Raw genomic sequence first — 25439 nt, forward strand, 5'->3', positions numbered from 1 at the left:
TATTTAAACCAATAATACATTTTATACTAGTTTTTAGCATTATTTTCAATGCTTCATGGGATAAAAAAAAATTGAAGCTGTAAAATAAACAACCTTATACCTTTTGTCTTTCTTTCCAATTTTCCAATGTGTAAAAAAAAAAACTTTTTTTCTTTTTTTCACCTGCTATTGTGATTCACCTCTTAAACAAAGATTTGTAAAATTTTCCCCTATGGGAAAATATTTCCAGAGCCAAGGTTGCTGAAAAAGTGGGCAGCACTTTATAAGACTCGACCTTTTTACAGTTTATTCTGCAGACTTTTCTTTTTTTGAAATTTTTGCTATTCATTTGTCAAATGGAATATATACCTTAACTGAACCTCATGACACAGTGACTCATAATTAATGAATCAAACCTCTAGCAGTATACAAGAATGTAAGGGAGGAAATCTATACAGACTGCTTGCCTCCACCGGCATTATGGAACGAACCTGAAAGGGAGAGATGCCGTCCAAGGTGCTCCATAGCTCCGGGGCTAACAGTGATGAATGGAGCCCTTAATGTCAGCAAACACTTTATCTCTGCTTCATCTGTTTTCATTAGGCAGGACCAACCTTTGGCTTGGATGGAGCGCTCTAGCACTCCTAGGACTGCTGAAGGCAAAGTTAAGGTGGAGAGCGCTTTGTTTTTTATAGGCACAGTCAACTTCTCTTTTGGATGCAAAGGGTTAAGAGTCATGATCCTGCTGCAATCATGAATTCAGGAAGGCTTTGGGACCAAAGGGTTATTCAAATAGGATATTTATGCAACATAATCAATGTGGTTGACAAGTCTATTTTTGAACTTGAATCCAATTTAACACACAGCCAGAAGGAATGTGGACCAAGTATTTTTGTAGTCTTAATGGAAAATTCATTTCCGTAAAAAAAAAGAGAGAAAGAAATCAGGTCCTATAAATAAGTCATTGATCATTGTGAATTTTATTTAAATTTCAGCCTGTCATAATTAAGATTTGTATGTCATAGTTACGTCAATTTCGGCTTTTCGGTCATAATTATGATTTACCAAAGCAAGCCTTTTTTTTTTTTTTTTTTTGCTTATGTGGTGAAAAAGGGCTTCCATACAAATCCCTGCTTAGAAACAATTTTACCTTGCACTGATGTCACTTCCTGTGTCCTCATTCTGTGCCACTTTAACTATATCTTTACTCTGTACCTGAATAGAACAATTGCAGGTTATGAAAGTTGGAGACATCAAAGTAAAACATGCGTGCATTGATAAAATGGACAACAAGACCTTTAAGGTAATATGTGATGTAAGCTTTACTTTCAAATCCTGTTACATTTAGAACTGGCAATTTGAACAAAGAATGCAAAAACCAAGAAAACTGAAATACAAAACAAAATAAAAAGTACAAATGATCTAATTACCAGTTATTGTCACAAACAACCCTGTACAGCCTTAATAATGAAGTAATAAAAAAGCTTTATACAGCACATAACAAGTTTTACTGGGTGCCAAAAAGGAACAAAATGATACTTGAGCCTTATTGAGTTGTAGAGTACAGCAAGAGATAAAGCAAACAGATTGTGCAGAATAACCCGCAAAGCTAAATGCAAAACGAGTTGGCCTTTATTTTTTTTGGACCAAAAAAAAAAAAAAGAGTAAGTGCTACAAACTAGAGATCAAGAGCAATTTCATGCATCTTTTGAAGTGCTAAAAAGGTAGTCAGTCTCGTTTGATGCGCAATGACGCTAAAACAAAAAAATGCTCCTCCTTGCGATTAGGCAAACAGAACGCCAAGTATTAGGTATTTATAAATACTGGAATTGGAACAGAGAGAGATCCCTCTTGCCCACACAACTTAGCATGAAAGAGCAGCAGGCATGTTCTTCTACATGATGATTACATGGTGTTCCAAGGCAGACGGACAAAAGGATGTTGTCCAATGGACATTCCATTTGAATTCATTCTATCAAAATGGGTCCTGAGGATCAGTTTCACTTCATCTCAGGCTCTTGGGCCACTCCTTGCCACCAAGTGGCACTAGAGCATAAAAGATAATGGGTTGAGCAGGAGCTTTATTAACAAGCAAAGAAGCTCCACTTAAAGTACAACATACCACTAGACTGCATGCTGGGCATTTACATAAAGAAAATGAAAAGATATTATGAGAGCAAAAAATACAAGTAGGCCTATAAAGTATGGATACTGTGTGGGGCCAAGAAACTATACCATATTGTAATGGCTCTATTTCTAGCCTGCATTTCACTTATAAAATGGCCTTAAATATAGATATTTCCCCCCAAATCCTCTCAATGGGCAAGTGAGAGGTGAACAAACATAAAACTGGGAGTGAATAATTATCTCTTTGCAGTTCAAGGTTGACCTGCAAAGGTTCCTTTTGGAAGGTCAGCTTTATCCAAAACCTTTTGTCACCTGATGCAATTTATGTCTAAACAGGCCACTTTTTTTTAATCCATTATCTGCTATCCTTGTATGAATGTAAGTGGGAGACCATTGTACATCTATGATGGACAACATTGAAATTATTGATCAAATCATGTTTGCTGGACAAAAACAGGGCCACAGTTTAGTCCTAAAGCATCTATAGTCAAAGAATATTTCAAAATATAAACAAAGTATTTTAGGACCTCAAGCTTGAGCTTTGCACATGTTTTTCATGACAGGCTAAGTAGAATGGGTTTATATAGACCGATATATTGACCAGGCTAATTAATCAACCAATATTTGGCTATATTGAGCTTATGGGCATCAGCTTATTGGTGTTTGGTTACTAAACCAAACACATGCTAAGTTACTCTTTTAGCACCAATTCAAGTTTCCTATATTCTAAATTCTTAAAATAGATCTGTCTATCCAGTAACTAAGCAAAAGTGCTCATCAAAAATCAATCTGCAACTGCAAATGCAACAGTTAATCTATTTAGAACATGAGTTAAACTGTATTTGAACCGAAATGATCTAGGGGATAGATTTATTCGGAGCTCTCCAACATTATGGGCAGTGAATCCTTTGAATGTTTTAGATTTTAGAGCATTGAATATAATTGCGTTTGGATACTTTGTTTAAAAAAGTGCAATTTTTACAGCACTGTGCAAAACCGCTGTTAAAAATTTAGCCTGGCCCTTTGGTGTCCAGGGGGATTTTGAACTCAGCTGTCCGCATTACACATGCCATACGACCCATCAAAATTGAGCAGTCAACCACTGCTGTTTGGCAAATACCTACAGGTTTAGAATTGGTATTTTCAACCATTGTGGCAAACCAAAAAACAAACAAACAAAAACAATTACTTAAATAGCATTGAGGCTGTCTGAAGAGGCAGAGGAACTAATTGGCATCAAGAACGTTTTCTGTTGGATGTAAGTGCTTTTGTTTAAAACATTTCAAAAGTTTAAGTGCAATTAAAACTCAAAACACGGAGAGGGGAACACAGAATTATGGTACCATGTTTGCCCGCATATGGAAAGCCATGCTTCCACAAATCCTACTCATAATGGCTGCCTCCACATTGCACTTGAGAGCCATTTTCCAATGGGGTTCTCATAATAGCTTGTTAGTACAGGATATATATATATATATATATATATTTATATATATATTTGCATTTTACATTTCAAAGGCTCTTTCAAAATAAAAGTAATAATAAAAAATAATAAAACAACTAGAAGAACAAAATTTAAGACACAGAAGGCCACTGAGATACCATTGTTTTCCCATGAACTCACTTACCACCGTCCAGCTACCTCTGTATCACTTTAACATTAACCAACAAAAAGTACATTCATTCAAGTCATTTTGGAACATTTTTTTTTTTTTACACACAAAATTACAAAAAAGCTCCAAAAAGCACCATTGAATCGGCCTTTGTGACAGAATAATCGGCTCTTTCCCAAAAACCTGTCACCTTATACATCTTGTTAATCGTAGGGGTGCGCATTATATACGTTAGCTATGCACAGGGCGCTTGACTGGTCATTATATCTCATGCCTACTGGATACCGCCAGCCCACCTTGGTCAACTATGGCACAATCTGCAGAGAACAATAGTAGGGTGAGTGATACTGAAGGGCTGCATCATGGGTTGACGACCACTGCGGTAGTGGTGATGATTGCTTTTGCCATTAGCGTGCCCTGAATGGCTTGTATTAAGAAATGCCATCAGCTGTGCCTCCAGGTGTCATAAAGGGCCTGATGCTTGTTGCTGAGGCAAGATTAGCATTTGCCAATGGTCTCACCATTTAGCACAACCAGTCAATGCCAACAGACGTGGGGGATAAGAGAAAAGAAAGACTACAAAACTATGTACAGCTTGATAAATTAACAAGTGCGTGGTCTGAGGCTTCGCTTTGGAAACAAGACTCGAAAGATAGCTATCCGTTTCATTGGTTTTTGTCGTGCCATATACTGTATACCCCAATATACTGTATTTCATACTGAGCCCCTAAATGACTTCAAAAAACAATTGCAACACATAGCGAACATGCTGTCGGATTCCTGACAAAATGCACAAAAAAAGCTTAGCGCCTGCAAGCTTATATATTCTTTGTTTCCTTTCGCCCAATAAAACGAATACAAAACTTGTAATAGATAAAGCACTATTATCGGATTCCAGGTCATTCACAATTTGCAGAGGAAAACAACTGTTATAAGACCTCTTAAAAAAGAGCAACGATTGGATTGCGATCGAACAGAAAACGAAATGCCTTGAACGTGGATAGCATTTCCTTTGATAAATGGATGTTTTACTATCATTACTACTTTTCAGGGCGGCACTTCAGCCTGCCTGTGGAACAGTTAGTGATGTTGGTGACCGATGATATGGGGAAACTCAGTGAAGCAGAAGAAGCAGGGACGAGGATGGTCAAATGGTCTTAGCTCTCTCTGTCAGTCCAAGGTATGCCAGGAAGGAGTGTTTAAGTGACGGGGGAGAGGGCGGTGACTGAGGGGATGAGTTGGACCAGAATGCCGAGAAGGGCGGTGAGGAGTTTGAGGGTGAGGGGCTGTGGAATGTGAAGCGCCGGGCCGTAAAGAGCGTGGTGAGGGGGATGAGGTGAGCCAGGTCACAGTTCCTGTACTGTTCCAAGTAGCGAGCCGCCAGTGTGGAGAGCGTGCCGTTGGCCGAGAGGTAGCGCGCGGTTGGCGTGCCGTCTTGCTGCTTGCTGGTGATTGACAGGGCGACAGACTGCAAGGCTTGAGAGGCGGACAGGTTCATGAGCGGACTGGTGCTCCCACTGTCCCCGCTCCCGCTGCTGCTCCCACCTCGCTCCAAAAGGCCCGGACGTGGCGTACCTGGCCGAGCCTCACCTTCCTCGGCGCTCCCCTCCCCGCCTTGGTGCTTTTTAACATGGCGGCTGTAGACGAACGGGTGAGTGGTGGTGAACGGGCACTGGGCGCAACCGAAGGTCTGTCTCGGCGCATGCTTGAGCCGCTTGTGGAGGTTGAGATTGTCCTTGCGTTTGCAGCTGTAGCTGCAGCGGTCGCAGTGGAAAGGCCGCTCGCCGGTGTGCACGCGCACATGCTCGATGAGCTTGTTGGCTGTTTTGGAGAGGTAGCCGCACTGCTCGCACTTGTAGTGGTTGCCCAGGCGGTGAGCACGTGTGTGCCTTTCCAGCTCTGCCTGATTGGCCCACACGGCTTGGCAGATGCGGCAGCGATACTCCATCTTGTAGTGCGTCTTCAGGTGGCCCTCCATGGCGGCTGGCCTGTTAGTGGAGTAGATGCAGAGAGGGCACCTGGTCAAAGAGACAGGAGGAGCAGGGTGTAGGACACAGAGGTGGGAGACATTTAATAATGCACCTCCCGAATGAGAAAACACACTCTGTTCTCTTAAATGAAATGAAGAACACACAGAATGGACAAAGGGAAGGGATGAAGGAGGCATTTAGTGTGTCTTACCCTCTGTCGTGTATACAAGCTACAGTCTGTGTGCACACTGCTACGTGTTAGAGGGTGTGTGTGTGTGTGTGTGTGCGTGCGTATGGCAGTGTGGTTGCGGACAGGTTGGAACGGGAATCAGATGAAGGTAAATGAATAAATGAGTGGCACTTACATTTAAATAGCACCTTTCATCTGCTCAGGGCCCCAAAGCGCTTCACAAACCCTGCAGAACAGAATGACCTCAGAAAGCACACTGTGAAGGGCGCCTCTCTACCTCAACACTGAACTAGAGCGCTGTGAAACTCTCTAGCCCTGACTAAAAAAGCAGCTGGGCAGCCAGAATACAGCAAGACTCCCATCAGCTGACAGTGAGCAAACTGATTTGATCACTACTGGGATTTGTGCTCTTATGTTTTGAATCTCTATTGTGCAATGACTCTGGAGTTTGTCTATACACCAAAAATGAGTTTATAATTTGTAAAAATTTAGTTGAATCAAGAGCGGCTGCATAGTGCATTATTTTGAGGGATAGTAAAAGTTACCAAATTAATAACAAACAGATTATACGGGCAGTAAAGACGAACAGTAAAGATACAGTAAAACAACGAGGAAGCATAATTTCACAGAGTAAGCAGACACTGCACCCAGTCCTGTTTTCCAGTTAAAATATCTAAACATACTTAAACCAAAATAAAATTATTATTAGTATTTTTTTCTTCTTCTTGTTTTAAGCAGGAATTGGCAGTAGGGTAACCATAAAATAAGATATTCTCCATTAACTTAACTCGTAACTCACAAAAATGTATCTTCTTTAAAGGAATTAGATTTCTTTTTTATAAATTGGAGAACAAAACAAAAATACTTAAATGTGTGCCAGAAGAAAGTATGACATCATACAATGACATCATTACCCACTGGTACACCTCAATTACAGACCAACATCTGGCTCAAAACGTCGAATTTACCCAGAAAAGGGGTGTAAAAGTGTTGGTTAAAAGAAACTGTTTGTGACCAAAAGCAATTTTATCTCAAAAACATGAAAGTCATCTTGAGGACTGTCTCAAAATAATCTTGAATATCATAGCTCTATAATCTTACAGCATGTCTCATTTGGTATATTTTATTCATTCCTAAGCAATTTTTGGCGAAACATTTGAGACAAGGTTGATACTTCAACAAACCACAACTTAACACAACTTAATAACATATTCCTATGGGGTGCATTTATTGCTGCTTTTCTTGGATTTTATATAGGATTATGTAAATAGAATAGAATTAGCAGAGAATCCCCAGAGACTACATGTCTAAGATAAGGACACTTAAGTGCAGGTATTTATATACAAAAATATACAGTCCAGTTCCAAACTATGACATCTTGTATGGAATATTCATAAGCAGACATTAATCCAGCCAACTGGAACCCTGCTGTGGGAGAAAGATCCCGTGAAAAAAAACATGCAGTGATTTGTAAGCAGTCAGCTGCTATACATATAATATAACATTAATGTCGACCACACACACACACACGCACACTTAAACTCCAGAGTCATTGAACCATTACAGATTCAAAATGTAATTGTTTAAGATACTGACCAGGAAACACTTTCTGGGGAAATAGAGAACATTTTTTTTGCTCAAATACTGGAAATACAAAATATTAAATGGAGGATTTATTTAATTGTTTTTCCAGCCATAAAAAGAGAATAATAAACCACAGATTACATGCTGAGTCCCTTTCAAATAACTTCCCCATTTGATACATTTTTAAATAAAAGTCAGAATATAGAAGGCCTGCCTTTATTCATTGTCATTATTATCTTAAAATCTCAATATTTAAAGGCGTACCATCTTTTCAAACTTTTAAAGGCACATTTGGAATAGCAAATGCTCAAATAACACTTCTTATCATGCGTTTTATCATAAATGCCAAATAAGGCCGCTAGTAAAACACTGTCTGTCCCTCCATGTTAGAGAAGTTTTGCTACTGTTTTAGGTTTATTTTCCTCCTATACCTGTGGCTTGTAATGGCTAAGCGCTCTAATGAGTGATAACTACAATCTAAAAAATGTGTCTAGCATGGGAAAGCATAGCCATAAATGACAAGATGAGGCAATGAAATCTGAAATACATGACCTTAAGACATGAATTATGTATGTCAAACAACTAGACAAGTACAACAGAAAATATCAAAGACTGGACTTTGTGTTTGTTCAGTTTCATAAAACAGAAAAACCCCAAACAAAACAAGATATCAACTTGGGGGTCAGTTCGTCTTGTAAGTGTTTGGAAATAGGGTGTCTATTTGCCTTCAGATGAGTATTCATTGTGTTTAAATGTGTTGTTGTAACTGTGGTGGCGGTTATGACAGGCTGAGAAAGAACAGTGTGAACTGTAGCCTAATGGTCTTGGCAGTGGAGCTGCTCAACAGATGGACTAGTGCTGACTGGCTTGTTGTGATTTCTTCTGATATATTTTCACATGCGGGCCCAGACCTTTTGCAGTAATGTCTACCACAGGCTTTCCAAAGGAAGGGGCTCGTTCATGAAAGTGCCTGTGATTTGTGTGCTTACCTATGTAGAATTAGCATCCCTGACTGTCAAGAACACTTGCAAAGTGGAATTACAAATGATACATATGGGGAGCCCTACTTCCCAAACATTGATTAATAAGGGGAAAAATAACAGGCTTTTGTTATTCCTCTTGTAAATTAAAGTGTAATTCAAAAAAATGTAAGGTTTTACACACCATGTTGTTCCAAACCCATGTTTTTTATTCCCTTAAATAGAACACGAAAGATACATTTTCGGTAACACTTATATTTGGAGTCCAATTCTCATTATGAACTAGTTGCTTATTAGCATGCATATCACTAGGATATTGGTTGTTTATTAGTACTTATAAAGCACATATTAATGCCTTATTCTGCATGACTATATTCTACATCCCTTTATCTTACCCAATTCCTAACTTAACAACTACCTTACTATTAATAAGCAGCAATTATGAGTTTATTAAGGCAAAACTCATAGTTAATAATTAGTTTATATTGAAAATTGGACCCTAAACTAAAGTGTGACCACATTTTCTTCTCTTTGCAACTACAATGAATAGGCCTGGAACTTTCAAGCTTCAACAAGGATACAAAAGAACCATAAAAGTGGTCCATATGACTAATGTGCTACATTCTTCTATAGTCTTCTAAAGGTAAGTGATGAACAGACAAATTTGTTATTCATGAAAAATCTTTTCCTTCAATAGGCTGTTAACTTGAGAACTGCTACAACCAGATCATTGAGTCAGTGGCCTGAAACTGAACTGGATCAGTCAAAGGGCCGTGACACACCAAGTCGGCTGTCGGCCAACGTCAGGCCATTTGCGGTGTGTTCCATTCGGTGAGAGCTGATTGGCTATTCAGTTTAGCAAATAATTTAGTGCACGAGAATAAAACAAAAGTGATGCAAGTGAGCAAAGAAGTCAAGACGGCACAGACAGAAGGCTGTTCTAATTTTACATCATCATACATGAGCATTCCAATATGTGAATATTTTCATTACAACATGAGCCACCTGGAATAAAGAAAGTGATCAAGCATGATTGATATTCACAATGGGAAGCAAGCGCTGCTTTGATTAAGGTTTGTATATCTGCAATATTGTTTTTCGGATAGATTTCATTATCTGCTAAAATAATCTGTTATTTCCTTACACGCAGGCACAGAATACATATGCTAGTTGGTAGTCGGCTGTAGTCTTTGCAGTGTGTTCAAGCGCAGCTTTTTATCCCAGACGCAGCCGACAAGGTGACAACACAGTCGGGTTTCCTCTCCGCTAGCTATTGACGCAGACTTGGTGTGTCACGGCTTAAAAATTGGAATAAATATTACTGTTTTTTTTTTTTTTTTAGATGGACCGATTCATTCACTAGATAAGAACTAGAACTCTCAAACCGGGATTTAGACCACTATTTCTCTCACAAACTCTCGTAATTGAAAGGCTAGGGCATGTATCAAGATCTTCAGTGAATACCCACTGAAATTTTGGTCTGTTCCTTAAAAAAGATAACATATGGCTATAAAAGACTTGGAGAGTGTATGGACAACTTATGATACTTTCATGCTGTTTTAGCATTCTTTTTGAAACCTGAAAGCTCCAGTACCAATTAATTGCAACTAAATGGAAAAGAGAAATTTCTGATTTTGTGTTCCATGAAAGAAAATCATACAAGTTTGGAACAACATGAATTAATGGGAGAACTGTTCCTTTAAAAAAAGTATTAGCAGTAAAGTGAGGTTATAAATAGTACATTGAAATCTCTGACTAATTAGCATTGTGTACTAATATATGTTTTAGGCACATTCAGGAACTCTGTCTAGAACACGCTTCTACTGTACATGGCTCCACGTAGAGGTTACCCTGAAGCACTGCTCGATGAACTTTGCATATCTGGTACAAACTCTGTTGTGAATCCAGCCTGATCCTCGACCAGTGCTCCTGGATAGACTCTGTTTAAAACTGGGCTGTGTCCTGCCTGAGGGGGTAGGAGCTGAGGTAGGGTGGGAGCGGGGTTTTGTGAGGTTGTGGGGAGGGACGTGCTGTACTTGCTTTCCTTACTTGAGCCCTCCAGCGGGGACGGTGTGGCACTTCTTGTGCTCCAGGAGCTGCTCGGGGGTCTTCATGAACTTGTGGCACACGTCGCACTCAAACATACGCGTGATCAGGTGGATCTGTAGGTGCCGCTCGTACATGGGCCGAGTTTTACACACAAAGTTGCAGAAAACACATTCAAAGCCTGTGGGATAACAGCAAGGAAGAGAGAGAAAAAAGGCATTCCATTATCATCTCTATACATCATCTTATATTGTGTCAGCATTAGACATTTAATCTATTTTATAGCTCAATGATTCTCTTAAATGAATAGTTCACCCAAAAATGAAAATTCTGTCATCAATTACTCACCCTCAAGTTGTTTTAAACCGGTATAAATTACTTTCTTCTATTGGACCCAAAAGAAGATATTTTGAAGAATATGGGTAATCAAACAGTTGATGAGCCCCATTGACTTCCATAGCAGGAGAAAAATACTATGGAAGTCAATGGGGCCCATCAACTGTTTGGTTACTGACATTCTTAAAAATATCTTCTTTTGTGTTCAAAAGAAGAAAGAAATTTATACAGGATTGGAACAACATGAGGGTGAGTAAATGATGACAGAATTTTCATTTTTGGGTGAACTATCCCTTTAAGGCAGGGGTTTTCAACAGTCATAGACCCAGGGACCTCCCAACTCAGAGACTGCCAGTAATAATAATTTAAAAAGCTATATTTCTTATTAACACTTTATAATAACTTTCTTTAACATCCTTAACTTCAATTAGAAAAATTGCATAATGCTTATCAGAATGTTAAAAATAATTAATGTTTAAAAAAAATCTATATTTTCTATATCTACACTACCATTCAAAAACTTTTTAAAAGTGTTTTTGAAAGAAGTCTCTCTAATGCTTACCAAGGCTGAATTTATTTAATCATAAGTACAGTGTGGCGAGCAGGACGAATCACGACGGTGGCGTGATTACTGATGAGCGACACCTGCACAACGCACTGGTCTCATATCACTCACAGAGGAGCGGAAGCATAAAAGGAGCAGCGACGACAGTGAAGAGCGAGAGAGGAACAGGCCTGGACTTTTGTTTTGTATTTGTTTATTTATTTATTTATTTTTTAATGTTCGCTGGTTCCCGCCTCCTTCTTCCCATAACAACGAACTTCATTACATACAGTAAAACAAGTAATACTGTAAAATATTATAACAATTTAAAATAACTGTCTATTTTAATATATTTTAAAATGTATTTTATTCCTGTGATGCAAACTGAATTTTCAGCATCATTACTCCAGTCTTCAGTCACATGATCCTTCAGAAATCATTCTAATATGCCGATTTGGTGCTTAAGACACACTTATTGTTATCAATGTTGAAAACAGTTGTGCTGTTTAATATTTTGAAACCAAGATAATTGAATTTTTTTTCAAGATTCTTTGATGAATAGAAAGTTCAAAAGAACAGCATTTATTTGTAACAGTAATGCTTTATTGAAACATTTGATCAATTTATTGTCCTTACTGAAAAAAAAGTAAAGAAAACATACTGACCCCAAACTTTTAAACAATATACTGTGAAAAATTGAGCAATCAGCTGGTCAGGTGATCTCAACATGACCTGCTCCATGTAAATTAAACATCTTTTATAAGGCTATTGATACGACTAGAGTGTACAACATTTTTCAGAAGAGATTTTTTTTTTTATACCTAACATGCCTGAGATCATCTTTAATTAGTTCTGGAATTAAATTAATTTGTGCAACTGATAAAAGTCTCACCTTTCTCTGCTTTTTCATCTGTTCCAGGGCCTGAGCTTGATTGGCTGCCCACAGAAGAAGGTGGAGCCAAAAGGCTTTTTAGTTCTTCGTTACCTTGGGCAACATCTCCACCTTCAGAGCTATTGAGGGAGTCGCTGAGGGCTGAGAGAGAGGAGGAAGTGCTCTTGGTCTCACTGAGTGGGCTTCTGGAATTGAGACCTGTGTGGGATGAAAAAAAAAAAAAAAAGATATCGAGGGTCACTTCCTGAATACAAGACAAACTTGTATTTGAATGACATGATGGTATCAAAGACTCGGCTTAGCTTAAGCCATCCGAGAATTAAGCGGGAACATCTTTTAACGCTCAAGGTTTGATAATGAATTCTGTAATGAGTAAAGCAAAGGGGGAGAAAAATCCCGCAATTGATTGAGATCCACCCAGTGAGCTGGGCTGGAATATGTATGCCTAGAGCAGTGCGGTATTAAGCCTTAAAAGTCAGGGGAGGTGGGCTCTCTTCCCTAAGAGGCACTCTTGTGGGTTTAGCCTGACTTCTGTATCCAAGCAGCCAGAACACTCAAGCCTGCGCTCTTATTGATCTACGCTGTGCCTGAGAGCAGCAGGGGAGGGGGGCTGCCTAGGTCAGGGCCGCCACAGCTAAGATGGCGGGAGCATCTCAGGCCATGGCTCTCCCCTAGGGCTCTCAGAGCTCACGAAATGGCCGATACCAGCTCGTACACGCGCTTCGCTCACATGTTAAGACTCCCGTTCCTTTGAAAGAACACATGCGGAATACAGAGTAGGTGGTCATGTTTAATCTTTTGTCAGCTGCAATGACATCTTTGAATACAGATGCGCTGTGTGACTCGTATGCGTTATGAAGAGCAGGACTTCATCTCCGTGAGTGAACTCAACGGCCTCTATAAGGCTACTGTAAGCGACAGACATGGCTTGAAAAACCACAATGAATTAGAGTATGGGTTTAGCTGAACACCTGCTGTAAAAAGAGAAGCATGTGGATGTGCCAGGCGGGCACCTCAGTGACAGTCGCAACTCTCTGTCACCTTCCTCAGCAGGAGACAAAGAAGTGCAGGCTGGTAGGCGCTGACCTGAGGTCAGCCAATCTGCAGCAAGAGGTGTCTCTGGCAGGGCGCTAAATCACAATTGACAAACCAACTTGTTCTTTTGCTGTCACTCTCAGAGCTCACTGTCTTTACGAAAGTGGACTCGAGCTCCGTGGCGTGAGGGTGAGTGTGGGAGACGTGGCGGAGTTGGGCTACTTGGATGGTTAGTTGTGAGAGACTAGGGCTATCGATTTTTCAGCCTCCAGCCTCTGTGAGGCCTGGAGTCTAATAACACCCACTCAAATGCGAACCCTCAGTCAGTTCCATGACCGACTAAAAACTAAACCCACGGAGAAACCTGATGATTGAGGTGTTTGTCTGTAATAACCCTTGTGAGTTTCTGTGTCAACAACGTCCACCCAGTGATCACTAGCACCACCAAATGGAACTGAAAAAATAACCATGGTTTTCAAAAAGGTTTTCCAGACACTCCATCCACTTCGTAACCTGTTCAATGTTCAGTCAAACTGGATTTCCTGCCGCAACCAAACATCTTGCAAGCTGACAAACAGATTTTGAGGTTATGCTAAAAGTCCATAATCTTGTAAAAGAGCAAATGTAAATACTAAAATGTCCCATGATATGAAATGCTCCTGACACATAGGCCTAAAGACTACACATACAATTATTGCAAATGCAATAAAAAAAAAAGTGCGACATTAATCTAGTCGTGCGACAAATCTAGTATCTTTGGTGAAAATGTCTGTGGTTTCGTCAAATAACATCTAGCAAAGTGGAAATAGCTAATAATATCTTTACAGTGCAAGCTTCTGTATGCAACGAATGAGTCAGTCACAAAGGACCTGTTTACACTTGGTATTAAGATGCATTTTGGTTAATCTGATCACAAGTAGATGAGGAAGACACATTCTCGTTTACACCTCTCTTTTGTCCACTTTCGACCACTTTTGTCGTGATTTCTTCGAGGGGAGGGTCTATGGATGGGTAAATGTATGGGCTTTTTGATCTAATGGACGAAATAAGCTGGCACAATTTACATATAATGTGAAAGGAGATGGCAGAAAAAAATACGGAGAGCAGCAGCTTTCATTTCTGCTCTGACAGCTGCAAGACCACGACGAACACTGTGAGTGCATGTAAGAAATCAGGAATGGTGAGAGAACATTGTGCTTGGTACGTTTTTCATCTTCAAACCAAACTTAGGTCATCTTCAGCCAGCAAAGTTTACATCTCGTCTGGCTAGTGTGCTTCCAATAATGTTTACGCATTAGGTCAGTAGGTGAAGAGTAGCAACACATTCGACAACATGCGTTTACACTACGAAAGCTAGCCAATCGAACACGCATTCGACTACCTCTGGAAGGGGTTGAAAGTATACAAGCTCAAAACATTTTAGACCCCGTTTACATCTGTATTTAGCGCCGTCCACTTTTTATTGGATTGGCGAAAATGCTTCTTAATACCAGGTGTAAACAGGTGTCTGAAACTTGCTTGTGACTTAAAGTTCCCCTGTAGTTAATTTTATCCCTTAAATCTTTGATCACCAACATTACATATTAAAAAAAAAAATCCTGTGAAAAATATTTCTTCATGCCTTATAATAGCTTGAATTTAACTCTACACCCTTGCTTCATTTAGTATACACGGATCCATAAATATGCAAATTATTAGTCCCGTCTCCACTCATGACATCATACACCCGCTATATTGCTAAATGTACACGATTTTTCCTATCAACAGAAAAATATACCAGGATAACCTGGCATCTCTCAAGACTCCCCTGCTAGTTCGCTGTTAATGATATGCTAATGCCCATTGGCAGCCTGGCACGTTGACGTGATTGGTTATAAGATTGTTTGTGACGTCAGAAACCCCAGCGATTTCAAACTGTGTTTTTGAGACTGTCTTTGGTAAACTGCAGTTTTAAGGAGAAAATACTCAGCAATGGTGTTGACTGATGACTTTGCACATGGTTTGTCTTAAAGCATATTAAAAACACCACATAGACATATAAACAACATTAAATACTTGATTTTCACCACAGGGGGTCTTTAACAGTTTGAAACAGTCAGTCAGTCAATTCTTCAAAACCATTTCACAAGCTGTGAATCAGGTCACAACTGATTCCTTTATAATGTCAATGCCACAAGTCATTTTTCATTTATGTCCGATTCAAACGGTGTAATTTGTCAAAAAAAAAAAAAAATGAATACCTTTGGCTCCAAAATATTTAATTTTAGGAGCCCATGACTCGTTTTTTTCGTCTGAAGTCCTATACTCAGAACATACCTAGTTACAAAGTCAGCAGAATAATTTTCAGTTTCAAAAGAAAAATGCAAATATTATGATGTACTAGTGCCAAGGTTTACCAAATGTTTAAAACAAGATCAGAGAGTATGTTGGACACCCCGCAGAAAAGAACGGGCTGGTTTATCCTGGTTAGATGCTGGTCTAGCAGGAGAACCAGCATTGTCAAGATGTTCACTAGCAAAACTGGTAAACCAGCATGGTATTTCTGGAAAAGATGGTTGAGCAAGATAGTCATGCTAGATGAGCTAGTTGAGAAGCCAGGTGTACACACCAACATCCAAAACACAAGATTTCTAAAGGTAATATCTACAATGTAAGAATAGCGCGATCTTACCTGCGTGCCCTGCACTGATGTGAGCTTTCATCTCGGCCTCGTCCACACCCACATACTCACAGGTGCTACAGCAGAGAGAGAACATCCACTGCTCTTTGTCCACATGAAGAGACATATGACTAACAAACTGAGCGTTAAACTCTGTTTGGAAGCCGCAGACGTGGCAGCTGTAGTAGTAGGGGCAGTTTTTGAGCTCTGGGCCATCGGTGGTCACAGCGGTAACAATCTGCTCAGCATCTGTGTTCACCAGTTTGACTGAGTGGATGGTGAGGTGCTGGTTGAGGTTGGCTCTGCACTTAGCTGCGTATGGACACAAATGACACTTATACTTCCTCTCTTCTGAAAACAAAAGACAAACAGAAGAGCTCTTAAAAAGCAAACAAACAGATAGATTGTATTTATGATGTTGATAGATGATGTTTATAAGGTGTCCCTATTCTAAGATCAGAAGATCTCCACTCTTGAGGTTCACCATCCCTACAGGAATTTATATTTATTTATTTGTTTTGTAGTCCAGACTGATATGTATTTGGATGGACCGTGATCAGACTGCTCATTGATGCTCCTCAGGGACCTGCGGGATGTGATTGTTTAAGGATCAGGCGAGGCTGGTCATGGTTGTGTTGTGCTCCAGGGGAGCTTAGAGCTCAGGGAGACTTCCTTATAGCATAGTAATTACTTGGGTACTTTTCCCACCAGGACTAATCAGTAGCCTAATCTCTTTAAAGGAAGGGTAATCTACGTATGTGACACGTATGTGAAATGTGAAAATATAACATTCAACAAAGCTTGATTTTCAGCAACTCAAGCTAAATGTTGTTGTAAACCAGCAGATGCCCTTAATTTGGTAAACTCGTAAAGGCTGTTAGCCAAGTAAGTTGTAGTTGTGATTACAAACGTATGTATAAATGGAGTACTACAATGGTCACTTGCTCACAGTGCAAGTCCTGCTGAAAACACCAGCTCATACCAGCATAGATGGTGGACCAGAAAAATGTAGCTGGTACAGTATAGTTGGTTAATCGGCTTAGCCAAACTGGTCGAACGTTGTTTGTGAGCATGAATTCTCACCTGTGTGTAGGGAGAGATGCCTGGAGAGAGTCTGTTGGCGACCAAACACTTTGCCACATACAGGGCAGGGAAAGAGCTGTTCATTGAGTCTCCATTGGGTGAGTCCATTTCCTGGCTCACTACCCACCTTGTCTGGATCTGTATACAAAAAAAAAAAAAAAAATCAGATAAAATCCAACATTTAGTTCTGGTTCTCAAATCTAGTCCAACAGCACTGGGATGTTTCACTGTATCGCTCTGCTTGTCTGCACTCCCTGTGTTCCAGTTTAGACTATTGCTCTGGTGATACTTCTTAAGCGATTTATTTGGTCTCATTCCAGTTTGAAATCTTACAATGTTGTAGATAAAATTGCTCGAGACATTGTAGCAGTGATTGCTCTAGACATCCTAGAGATCACAATAAACATGCTATACGAGGACATTTACTTCCTTTTGAATTTTTCTGAAATTCTTGAAATATCCTACTCTTGTGAGAAATGGGGACTAGTAATTGCAGATACAACAGAGAAACCAAGAGACAACGAGGTTGGCAAGAGGTCAGTGTGTGTTCTGCCACTGTGTTGGATAATATGTTGATGAGTCTATACATCCAGATCAGGGAGCCAACAAGGTGTTTTTTTTATCTTGACATTGGACTGTGTGCTCCTTTTTCACCTTTCATTAGAAGAGCGAGAGAGGGGGAGAAAGAGAGAGAGAGAGAGAGCATGCCACACAAGTGGAGGAGACCAGCTGTATTAACCTTCTGATGAAGGTGGTTGGCTCGGCGTCAAATTAAAATGCAGCGCCACACCTTTTCTCTCCCTGGAAGGAGGGAGAGAGAGATAAATAAATGAATAGATAAATAAATATATAAACCGAAGAGAAATTCCGTCATCATGCAACACAGCCCCTTCAAATAATGTCTGGTGCAATATGAACGCCTGCCTGGCCATTATTCTGTATGGAATGAGAGGCAGAGAGGATGCCAAATGTTAAGCAATGTTTCTTTACAGTCAAAACAAAACAGAAATATGTATACTTATTTTTAAAAAATCTGCGATTTACAACAAAAAGGGTATTGAATCATGTCAAGGTATTCAGAGATGCATGTTTTGGGTTTGTAGGTCATATCAATGACTCAAGGGTTTTTAAGTTCTGCATGTACCGTAGCATTCTGATCTCTTCAATAAACATGCAAGGGGCTTTTGGATATGCAGCGGGTGTGTGCCCCGTCCCTTTGGACCTGTGGTTTGCTCATAAATAGGCACATTTTTTACAAATGCTGTCATAAGCAATGCAGCCTCAGGATTGATGGGGGCATGGCGAGGAAAAGGGGGGCAAGTGGTTGGGGGAGAAACGGCATTTTTTTGGCATATCAGAGAGGATTTAATGGTGGCAATTAAAGAGCAGATGCACTGGCCTTGGATGCAAGACCTGAAGGACATTTTCATGGGGCTGCTCGTATATGCCAGAAACCAAACCAAAAGTCCTGACGGGAATAGTGTCTCAAAGTGGCCCAATGGGAGGGGTTGTCTGACTTGCTGGCACGTTTCCTCAAGAAGTCACAGGGAACGATGCTAAAAGTGCCCCTTTACTCCTCACACCGATCTTGGTTGAAAGACACGTCTCAGATAAACACGTCTACAGGGCAATCTAATGTCAGGGTGTCAATTTTATTGTTATCACGCACAGAGATGCCAAGGTTTTTATTGGTCCTAGAGAACCCGTTAAAACTAATGTAAGCCATCTATCCTATGCTAAGTTCTGAAATCCATCATTATTTTAAAAGACATAAGGATAAGTGATGTCTTGCTTGCCTGCTCGATTTTACTGCTGATGTATTAATTACCTCTGAAAAAGGAGGCACTTTACTTCAGTTTTAAGCCAACAGAGGAAAAGTAGGAAAATTATGTCACAGAATAAACCTTTATTGCTCAGACGCTACTCTTTCATAGATCAATGGAGTTCTCAGTTATGTTTCAAATAAGTAACAATTTCTAAAATTCCTTATGTGAGATAAAAAGAAACAAATGAGACAATTGTTGATATACAGTAAAAGTATAGCACTTGTATATCAATGTGAATAGTATAGCTCAGATCATCTGGCCTTGAAAGAATCTGATGAGAAATATTTAAAGAAAAAAGACGACACCATTGCAGTGTGTAGCTACTGCTGCCACAAAGGTGAAAGCGAGACTACCTACATTAGAAAAATTCTTCAGTTAAAAAAATATTCCAGATTGGTTATAAGCTCTCTCTATGCCTCCCTATACTCGTGTTTTCAGTGTGATTAATAGGCTTTATGACGAACATCACATGAACAAACAGCAAAGCAGGTCTCATTACATCCACTTGTCTGAGAAAGTGTTGACGGAAATATCTACGGACATGTAAGGTAATCATCAGCTTAACTAGCTAGTTCTTTTTATTGTTGAAAAAAGAAAAAAAAATCAATCTGCATATGCGATGGACATCTTTGCTCGCTCCTTTAGTACACATACAAAAGACCTGAACCAAAAGCAATGCGACGTTTTACAGAATACAGAAGTTAGTTGAGAATAGTTCAACTAGTCAACATAGTTAGATTGCTTTATTTAATTAATTTCTATAAATATACCGATAATTGTGTTTACGCGAATTCTTTTGACTACAATAATCACGTAGTGAAAATCTGATATCCTGATAGCCAAACTCTATAGTGAGAATACATAATACAGGTATATTTTTATATCAGAAGATAAATCAGAGAAATAGACTTTACATTCACCATTTGCTCTCCATTTAATTTCACTGCTGACTAGAAGAAAACAGACATTTAAGAGATTTATTTTCTTGGTGTGCTGAGCATTAAATCATCTTTTCCTCATTTGCCTTAAAGGGATAGTTCAACCAAAAATTGAAAAAATTCTGTCATCATTTACTCACTATCTTGTCGTTCCAAACCTGTATGACTTTCTTTTTCTGTGTAACACAAAAGAAGGTACTTCCAATCAACAGTGGTCACAGATATTTCTCAACATATCTTCTTTTGTGTTCCAAGAAAGGAAGAAAGCCATACAGGTTTGGAACAAAATGAGGGTCCCCCTCGCTGACCTGCACTGCATAAGAGATAAAATAGAATATTTTATCACAATATTACTTTTTTATTGTCTTTTTTATCAAATAAATGTAGCGTTGCTGTCTTGCTAAGCCATTTTCAAACACATTAAAAAAATCTTAACAGATCCCAAACTTTCAAATGGTATAGGGTATATTTTGAAAAACATCAGGGTCCAATTAACGGTGGCCACAGATATTTTTCACTATATCTTCTTTTATGTTCCACAAATGGAAGAAAGTCATACAATAAATTACAAAATGATTACAATTTTTGCATAATTTATATTTTCATCTCCTGACACATTTGAGCACTTGCTGATATCAAACTTAATATTACCGGATGATGTTTTTACCATATTTCAATCTTAAAGATTCAACTTGATTAGTATTGCCACATTACCAGCATGAATTAGCATCGCTAAACTGCATAATTAAATACAGATGCCATGTGTGTGCCGTCTCCCAGCCGTCCCCCGCGCTGACCTGCACTGCATAAGAGCTTTAATTAAAACTACAGTGGGTGTTTTGCCCTCTGCTTCAATCTATGAGCGAGTTTAGAAAAGGCAACACACAATCAGACACAGGGCACTGAATCAGCATCATCACCCTGGGGCCCACGGTTCCACTGAGTCACACCGCTCATATGAACCTGTGCGTCTGACTCAAGTTCCACCAAGCGGCAGTGCGGCGTGATGTGATGCTGACAGCTCTGGTGTGACACAGAGCCTGGGGGCTGCCAGGGAAAAGATGGCACCTTCCCACAATGCCTCAGTGGGGGGACATGAGCGACCGGATGCCTGTGCAAAGCTTATGACTCTCACCTAATACCTTCATTTTCTTGTTGTTGATTCATTTGTCTAAATCTATCTCCCTACTTCCCTGTTGAAAATACCAGCATTGCTGGGAGCTAATATATGTGTTTTTGGAACGCAGGTGACAACCAGGCTTCTTAACAAGCTTAAACCATCAGTTCCCCCCAAAACTAAAAGCGTAATTTATTCACCCTCATGTCTTTACAAACCTGAATGACTTTCTGCCGAAAACAAAGATATATTACCATTTAAAAGTCTGGGTTCAGTAAGACTAAGTACTGAGTAATATTAATTAACTACATGTACTTACTATAGTACTTACTATAGAGTTACAGTTTGGGTTAGGGTTTGGATTAGGGTTAGTTACTTGTAATTATGCATAATGTACATGTAGTAGCGTTTAACTGCGTCACCCTAAAATAAAGAGTTACCCTTTTCTTTAAAGAAATGAATAGTCTTATTTTGCAAGGATGCATCAGAAGAATTAAAAAAAAAATGATTTTTTTTTTCTATTTAAAAGAAAATAAAATTCAGTAAATCCTGAAAAAATATTTTACTGTTTTTACTGCAGCCTTAGCGAACATAATAGACAAATTTCAAAAACATTTTAAAAATCATACAGATACAAAACTTTCGAACAGTAGTGTATTTTGAAACAAGATACTTTAAAGAATGTTTCAAATGTTTTTCTCCATATAATGAAATTCAATGGGGTCCAAATTGTTCTTTTGGACCCCACTGACTTTCATAGTATTGACAAAAACCTTGGAGACATTCTTTAAAATAACTGTTCTGGGTGAGTAAATGATAATATAATCAACTATCCAGCTAGCTCCTTGTTCAGCCTGCTGGATGCAGGTTAGCAAAACGTTTGGGGTCAAATGTACAGAATTCACGATCCTGCAACAAAAAAGTTAAGGCATTGATGCTTAATTGAGACACTACAGTATCTACATCAATGCCTGGAAGTGGTTAATGATTTAATTAATGTTATTAGAGAGAGATGAGACAGCCTCCGCAGTGATGCTGAAGATGACTTGGGGCAAGAGGCAAGGATAGAAGAGCATTGTTACGCACAAACACACACACACAATGACACAGACCCACTGAACTTATAAGTATACCCATGCAATTAAGTGAAAAATATCAAATTAAGATGTAAAAGCAGACAATGATTTTCATCTGATGCATATAAGTGCAACATAAAGGCCATTTTTTATACAAAAATGATTATATTGGCCATACAGACACACACAAACAAACACTGATTAAGTTTATCTTTGGCATAAATACAAAACTATTTTAGAGCAATTCATTATTTTTCGACCACGGACTGTGCTGTTAAAAATAAAAAATTAGAGCTCTTTGTCTTAACTAAGGAGTGGGAGCAACTACCCACACTGGGTCATAAGGTGTTAAGACTCTTAGCAATGAAAACGCCAAAGAAAGATGGAGTAACAGAAAGAATTATAAAGAAAAAAAAGAGATGAAAAAAGATGGGCATGGGTCAGAGCCGCTCTTATGTGATTTGTGTACGTCTGCTTTGTGTCTGCGCGCAAGAATGAACGCATGTCTGAGTGTGTAGTGAATTAACTTTCACGCACCCTGGACACGAAAAACCCAATCATTTTTTCATTAACTGGTGTAGGGAATCGGGCCAGGCGAGCGCAAACTAATTACCCTTTGCCAGAGGGGCCAGTAGAGGGAGGCAGGGAGTGCCAGCTGCCCAGTGCAGCGGTCTCAAAGCTGGGTGGGAGCACGAGGGGCCTCTGTAGCCTCGCATTAGATGAGAGGGGCGGCTTGTGTGCATAGATATATGTACATGTGAGCAGGGTCCAAAATGAGCACCAAATCCACATAAAAATTACTTGTTAATGGACAGTAGCTTAAAAAATTATATAGGGCCTACATCAAACTGTACAAATCGGTGAAGCCAGACACATACAAATTTTACTAAAAACATGTTGCGATATTGATGTTTTGTTTATTTTGCTTTTACCTGAGTGGAATTATTGAATCATTTGAATTATTGTCTGGAGTTTTTTTCTCCAGAAGTTTATGCGGAGGTCGTATGCGAGGGGCTGGCGCTTTACTATCGTTTGCTGTTAAGTTTATTTTGTGATTAAAGATTTACTTTGAACGTTTGCTGGTTCCCGCCTTCATCTTCCCTGAACGTGAACATTTTTACAGTCATAAATATGCATAGGAAACACTGAAATTATCCCAACAAACCCTAACAATCCTAACAAAAATAAAAACATGATTCAAAATAATAAAATATACAGTGTCACGCGGGGCTTTCGCACTGGAGGAACCTTTTCATAGTTCCTAGAACTATTTGCAGAAGTACCCGGATTTTGCCGTGTTTGCAACGCAGGAACTAGGAACGATTTTAGTTCTAGGAACTCCTTTTGGAGGAACAAAATTAGCACCTAGCCTCCTGATTCAGAGTTGGGTCTAAACCAGCACTATAGTAACTACCAGTGAAGTTAGTGTACGCTGATTGACCGAACGCACGCGAAACACCAGCGCCCGTCATTTAAAAAAAAGCTGTGTACACCCACAGATTATAGCCTATTTATTTACTCCAGAAACTAACTCTACGAACATGGAAAACAGTGACAGATGAGCCTCTTAACCTTTACGCTAAGGAGAAAATCCAACGCAACTTTGAGGGGACCAAGCCATGATTATGTATTTCTGCTCAGCTAGCGACACTGGACATCAGCCACAAGGCAAACGCGAATACTTTTTCATATTCTGTCTACTTTCTTTGTGTAACAGATCTATCTAATAACGGATTAAACAGATCATAAATTAATGGAGAATCGGAGCGCTGTGTGCTCAGGCACAGGCGTTCTCAGCGCCGTCAAACTAAAAATCACAACAACAAGCGCGGCTTACGTCACTTCACAGTTCCTACCATAGACAGTAAAAGAAATGGACACAGCGACCCCATTGGATTCAACGGAGAAAAGTGAAGTCAGTTATAAGCACTCACTTCCTGATGGCTGAGCGTACTGCGCAGCCTCAAACTGAGCTTGACGATGTAGATGTGACGTGAACAACCTGTCTGTCTTCTAGTAGCTGTGCCAAGAGAAATCTGAAGCATTTCCTTCCGAAACTTGCAGAGACGGAGAGTGTGAGTAGGAGGTGTCCATGAGCTAGGAGCAGGAGCAACTTGCTCCTAAAAAGAGGAGCTAAGTATTCTGATTAATTATTTTGTCATTTTGCCTCCACGTCCCCCCGATTGCCCGCAAGCTTCTCCTCCTGTCCATACGGTGATTTCTCTACTGTGCGACAGAGAGTCGCGTGGTTATGATGCAATCGTTAGCCTATGTTTACAAAAACTGCTTCTACGGGGCCATAACGTAAGATACAAGGTAATGGAGCCTTTTATACATTTCCGTGTTTCTTTAGAAATAAATAATGGACAAACGGAGTCTTTAAACGCCTCAGATGTAAAGTTATTCGCTGTCAAAGTGACGCCAAAATGAATGGGAGTCAATGGAATGCTAACAGCAGGTGGGGGTCTGCTAATCAATGGCGGCCCCCGGAGAAGCTTCAGTTTTTTCTGAAAGATTACCCCCTTGGTTCCTACTGGCGGTGCGAATGCAACCAGGAAAATGTTCCTATGGGAACCACCCTGGTGGTTAGTTCCTAGAACTAAGTTCCTAGAACTACCCAGTGCGAAAACCCTTATGGGCAGTAAGAAATATTTATGACCGGTTAATAGGTGTCAATTATGTATGCTGAATGTGAGTGAGGTAAGGTTCTTGGCTGGTTCGGAGCAGAGGTTCTTACCTTGCTGGGCAACCCTGCTTGAAGATCCGGCTTCAGCTGGGGAAGAGCTCTTGGAGCGCGCGCTGAAAGGTGATTGTCTAAAGCGGTCGTCTAGGAAAGGGCTGTAAAATCACACGCTACCATTAGATTCACTAAATGTGCGAAGCTAAATTCCGGAAGCATAACACGCGCTCAACAGTAAACCTACCTGTGTATGCCGAATGATGCATTGTCTTTGTTTTCGTTTGCTTTACTTACTTTTTCTGAAAAAGAAAAACACAATGGAATTAAACTCAGAACCGGGTTTGTAATGTTGTACTTTAAAAAAATATTTACCACTAGTAGTGTTAAATAAAATGTTTTTTTATAGAACTATTCATTAATAAAGCTGACCAATTATCCATCCCTGATGAAAAAAAACAACAATGATTGTTTTTGCTGGTAGACCAACATCCAGTTTCACCAATATTGCTATAAAATAGTTTTTTTTTTCCTATATAATTTATTTGTTAATTTTGAATTTTATTAAAGTCAATAGCTGCTAATAAATTTAATGATTTCAATAATTTTATAATAAAACAAAATTTATTTTATGGTCACAATTTCAGTTGATTTTATACTGTCAACCAGCTAGACCAGTATAAAATTCATGTTTTCCAGTAAAAAATAGAAACATCTTCAAAACAAGATACATTTACTTGAAACTGCATACATATATTCAGAACATA

At 39.4% G+C, this 25439-nt stretch overlaps 1 protein-coding gene across 4 annotated transcripts in view; it reads right to left on the reverse strand.

Moving 5' to 3' along the window:
• Positions 1-1080: 1080 nt before the first annotated feature.
• znf827 (zinc finger protein 827) overlaps positions 1081-25439 on the reverse strand; it is an 80943-nt gene continuing 56584 nt past the window's right edge. The window contains exons 7-14 of one of the 4 annotated variants that reach the window (XM_081360983.1): positions 24920-24974; positions 24733-24833; positions 17039-17176; positions 15968-16306; positions 12262-12459; positions 10493-10670; positions 6055-6105; positions 5575-5707 (exon numbers count right to left, since the gene is read on the reverse strand). In XM_081360983.1, coding sequence (XP_081217109.1) covers positions 6057-6105; positions 10493-10670; positions 12262-12459; positions 15968-16306; positions 17039-17176; positions 24733-24833; positions 24920-24974 — 1058 coding nt within the window. In that variant the 3' untranslated portion in view covers positions 5575-5707; positions 6055-6056. Of the gene's footprint in view, positions 5738-6054; positions 6106-10492; positions 10671-12261; positions 12460-15967; positions 16307-17038; positions 17177-24732; positions 24834-24919; positions 24975-25439 lie in introns of all 4 variants that reach the window. The other 3 variants (XM_081360982.1, XM_081360981.1, XM_081360980.1) reach the window with 3 other exon arrangements.

This window comes from Scardinius erythrophthalmus (assembly GCF_964197995.2).
Source record: "Scardinius erythrophthalmus genome assembly, chromosome: 3".
NCBI classification, from domain to species: domain Eukaryota; kingdom Metazoa; phylum Chordata; class Actinopteri; order Cypriniformes; family Leuciscidae; genus Scardinius; species Scardinius erythrophthalmus.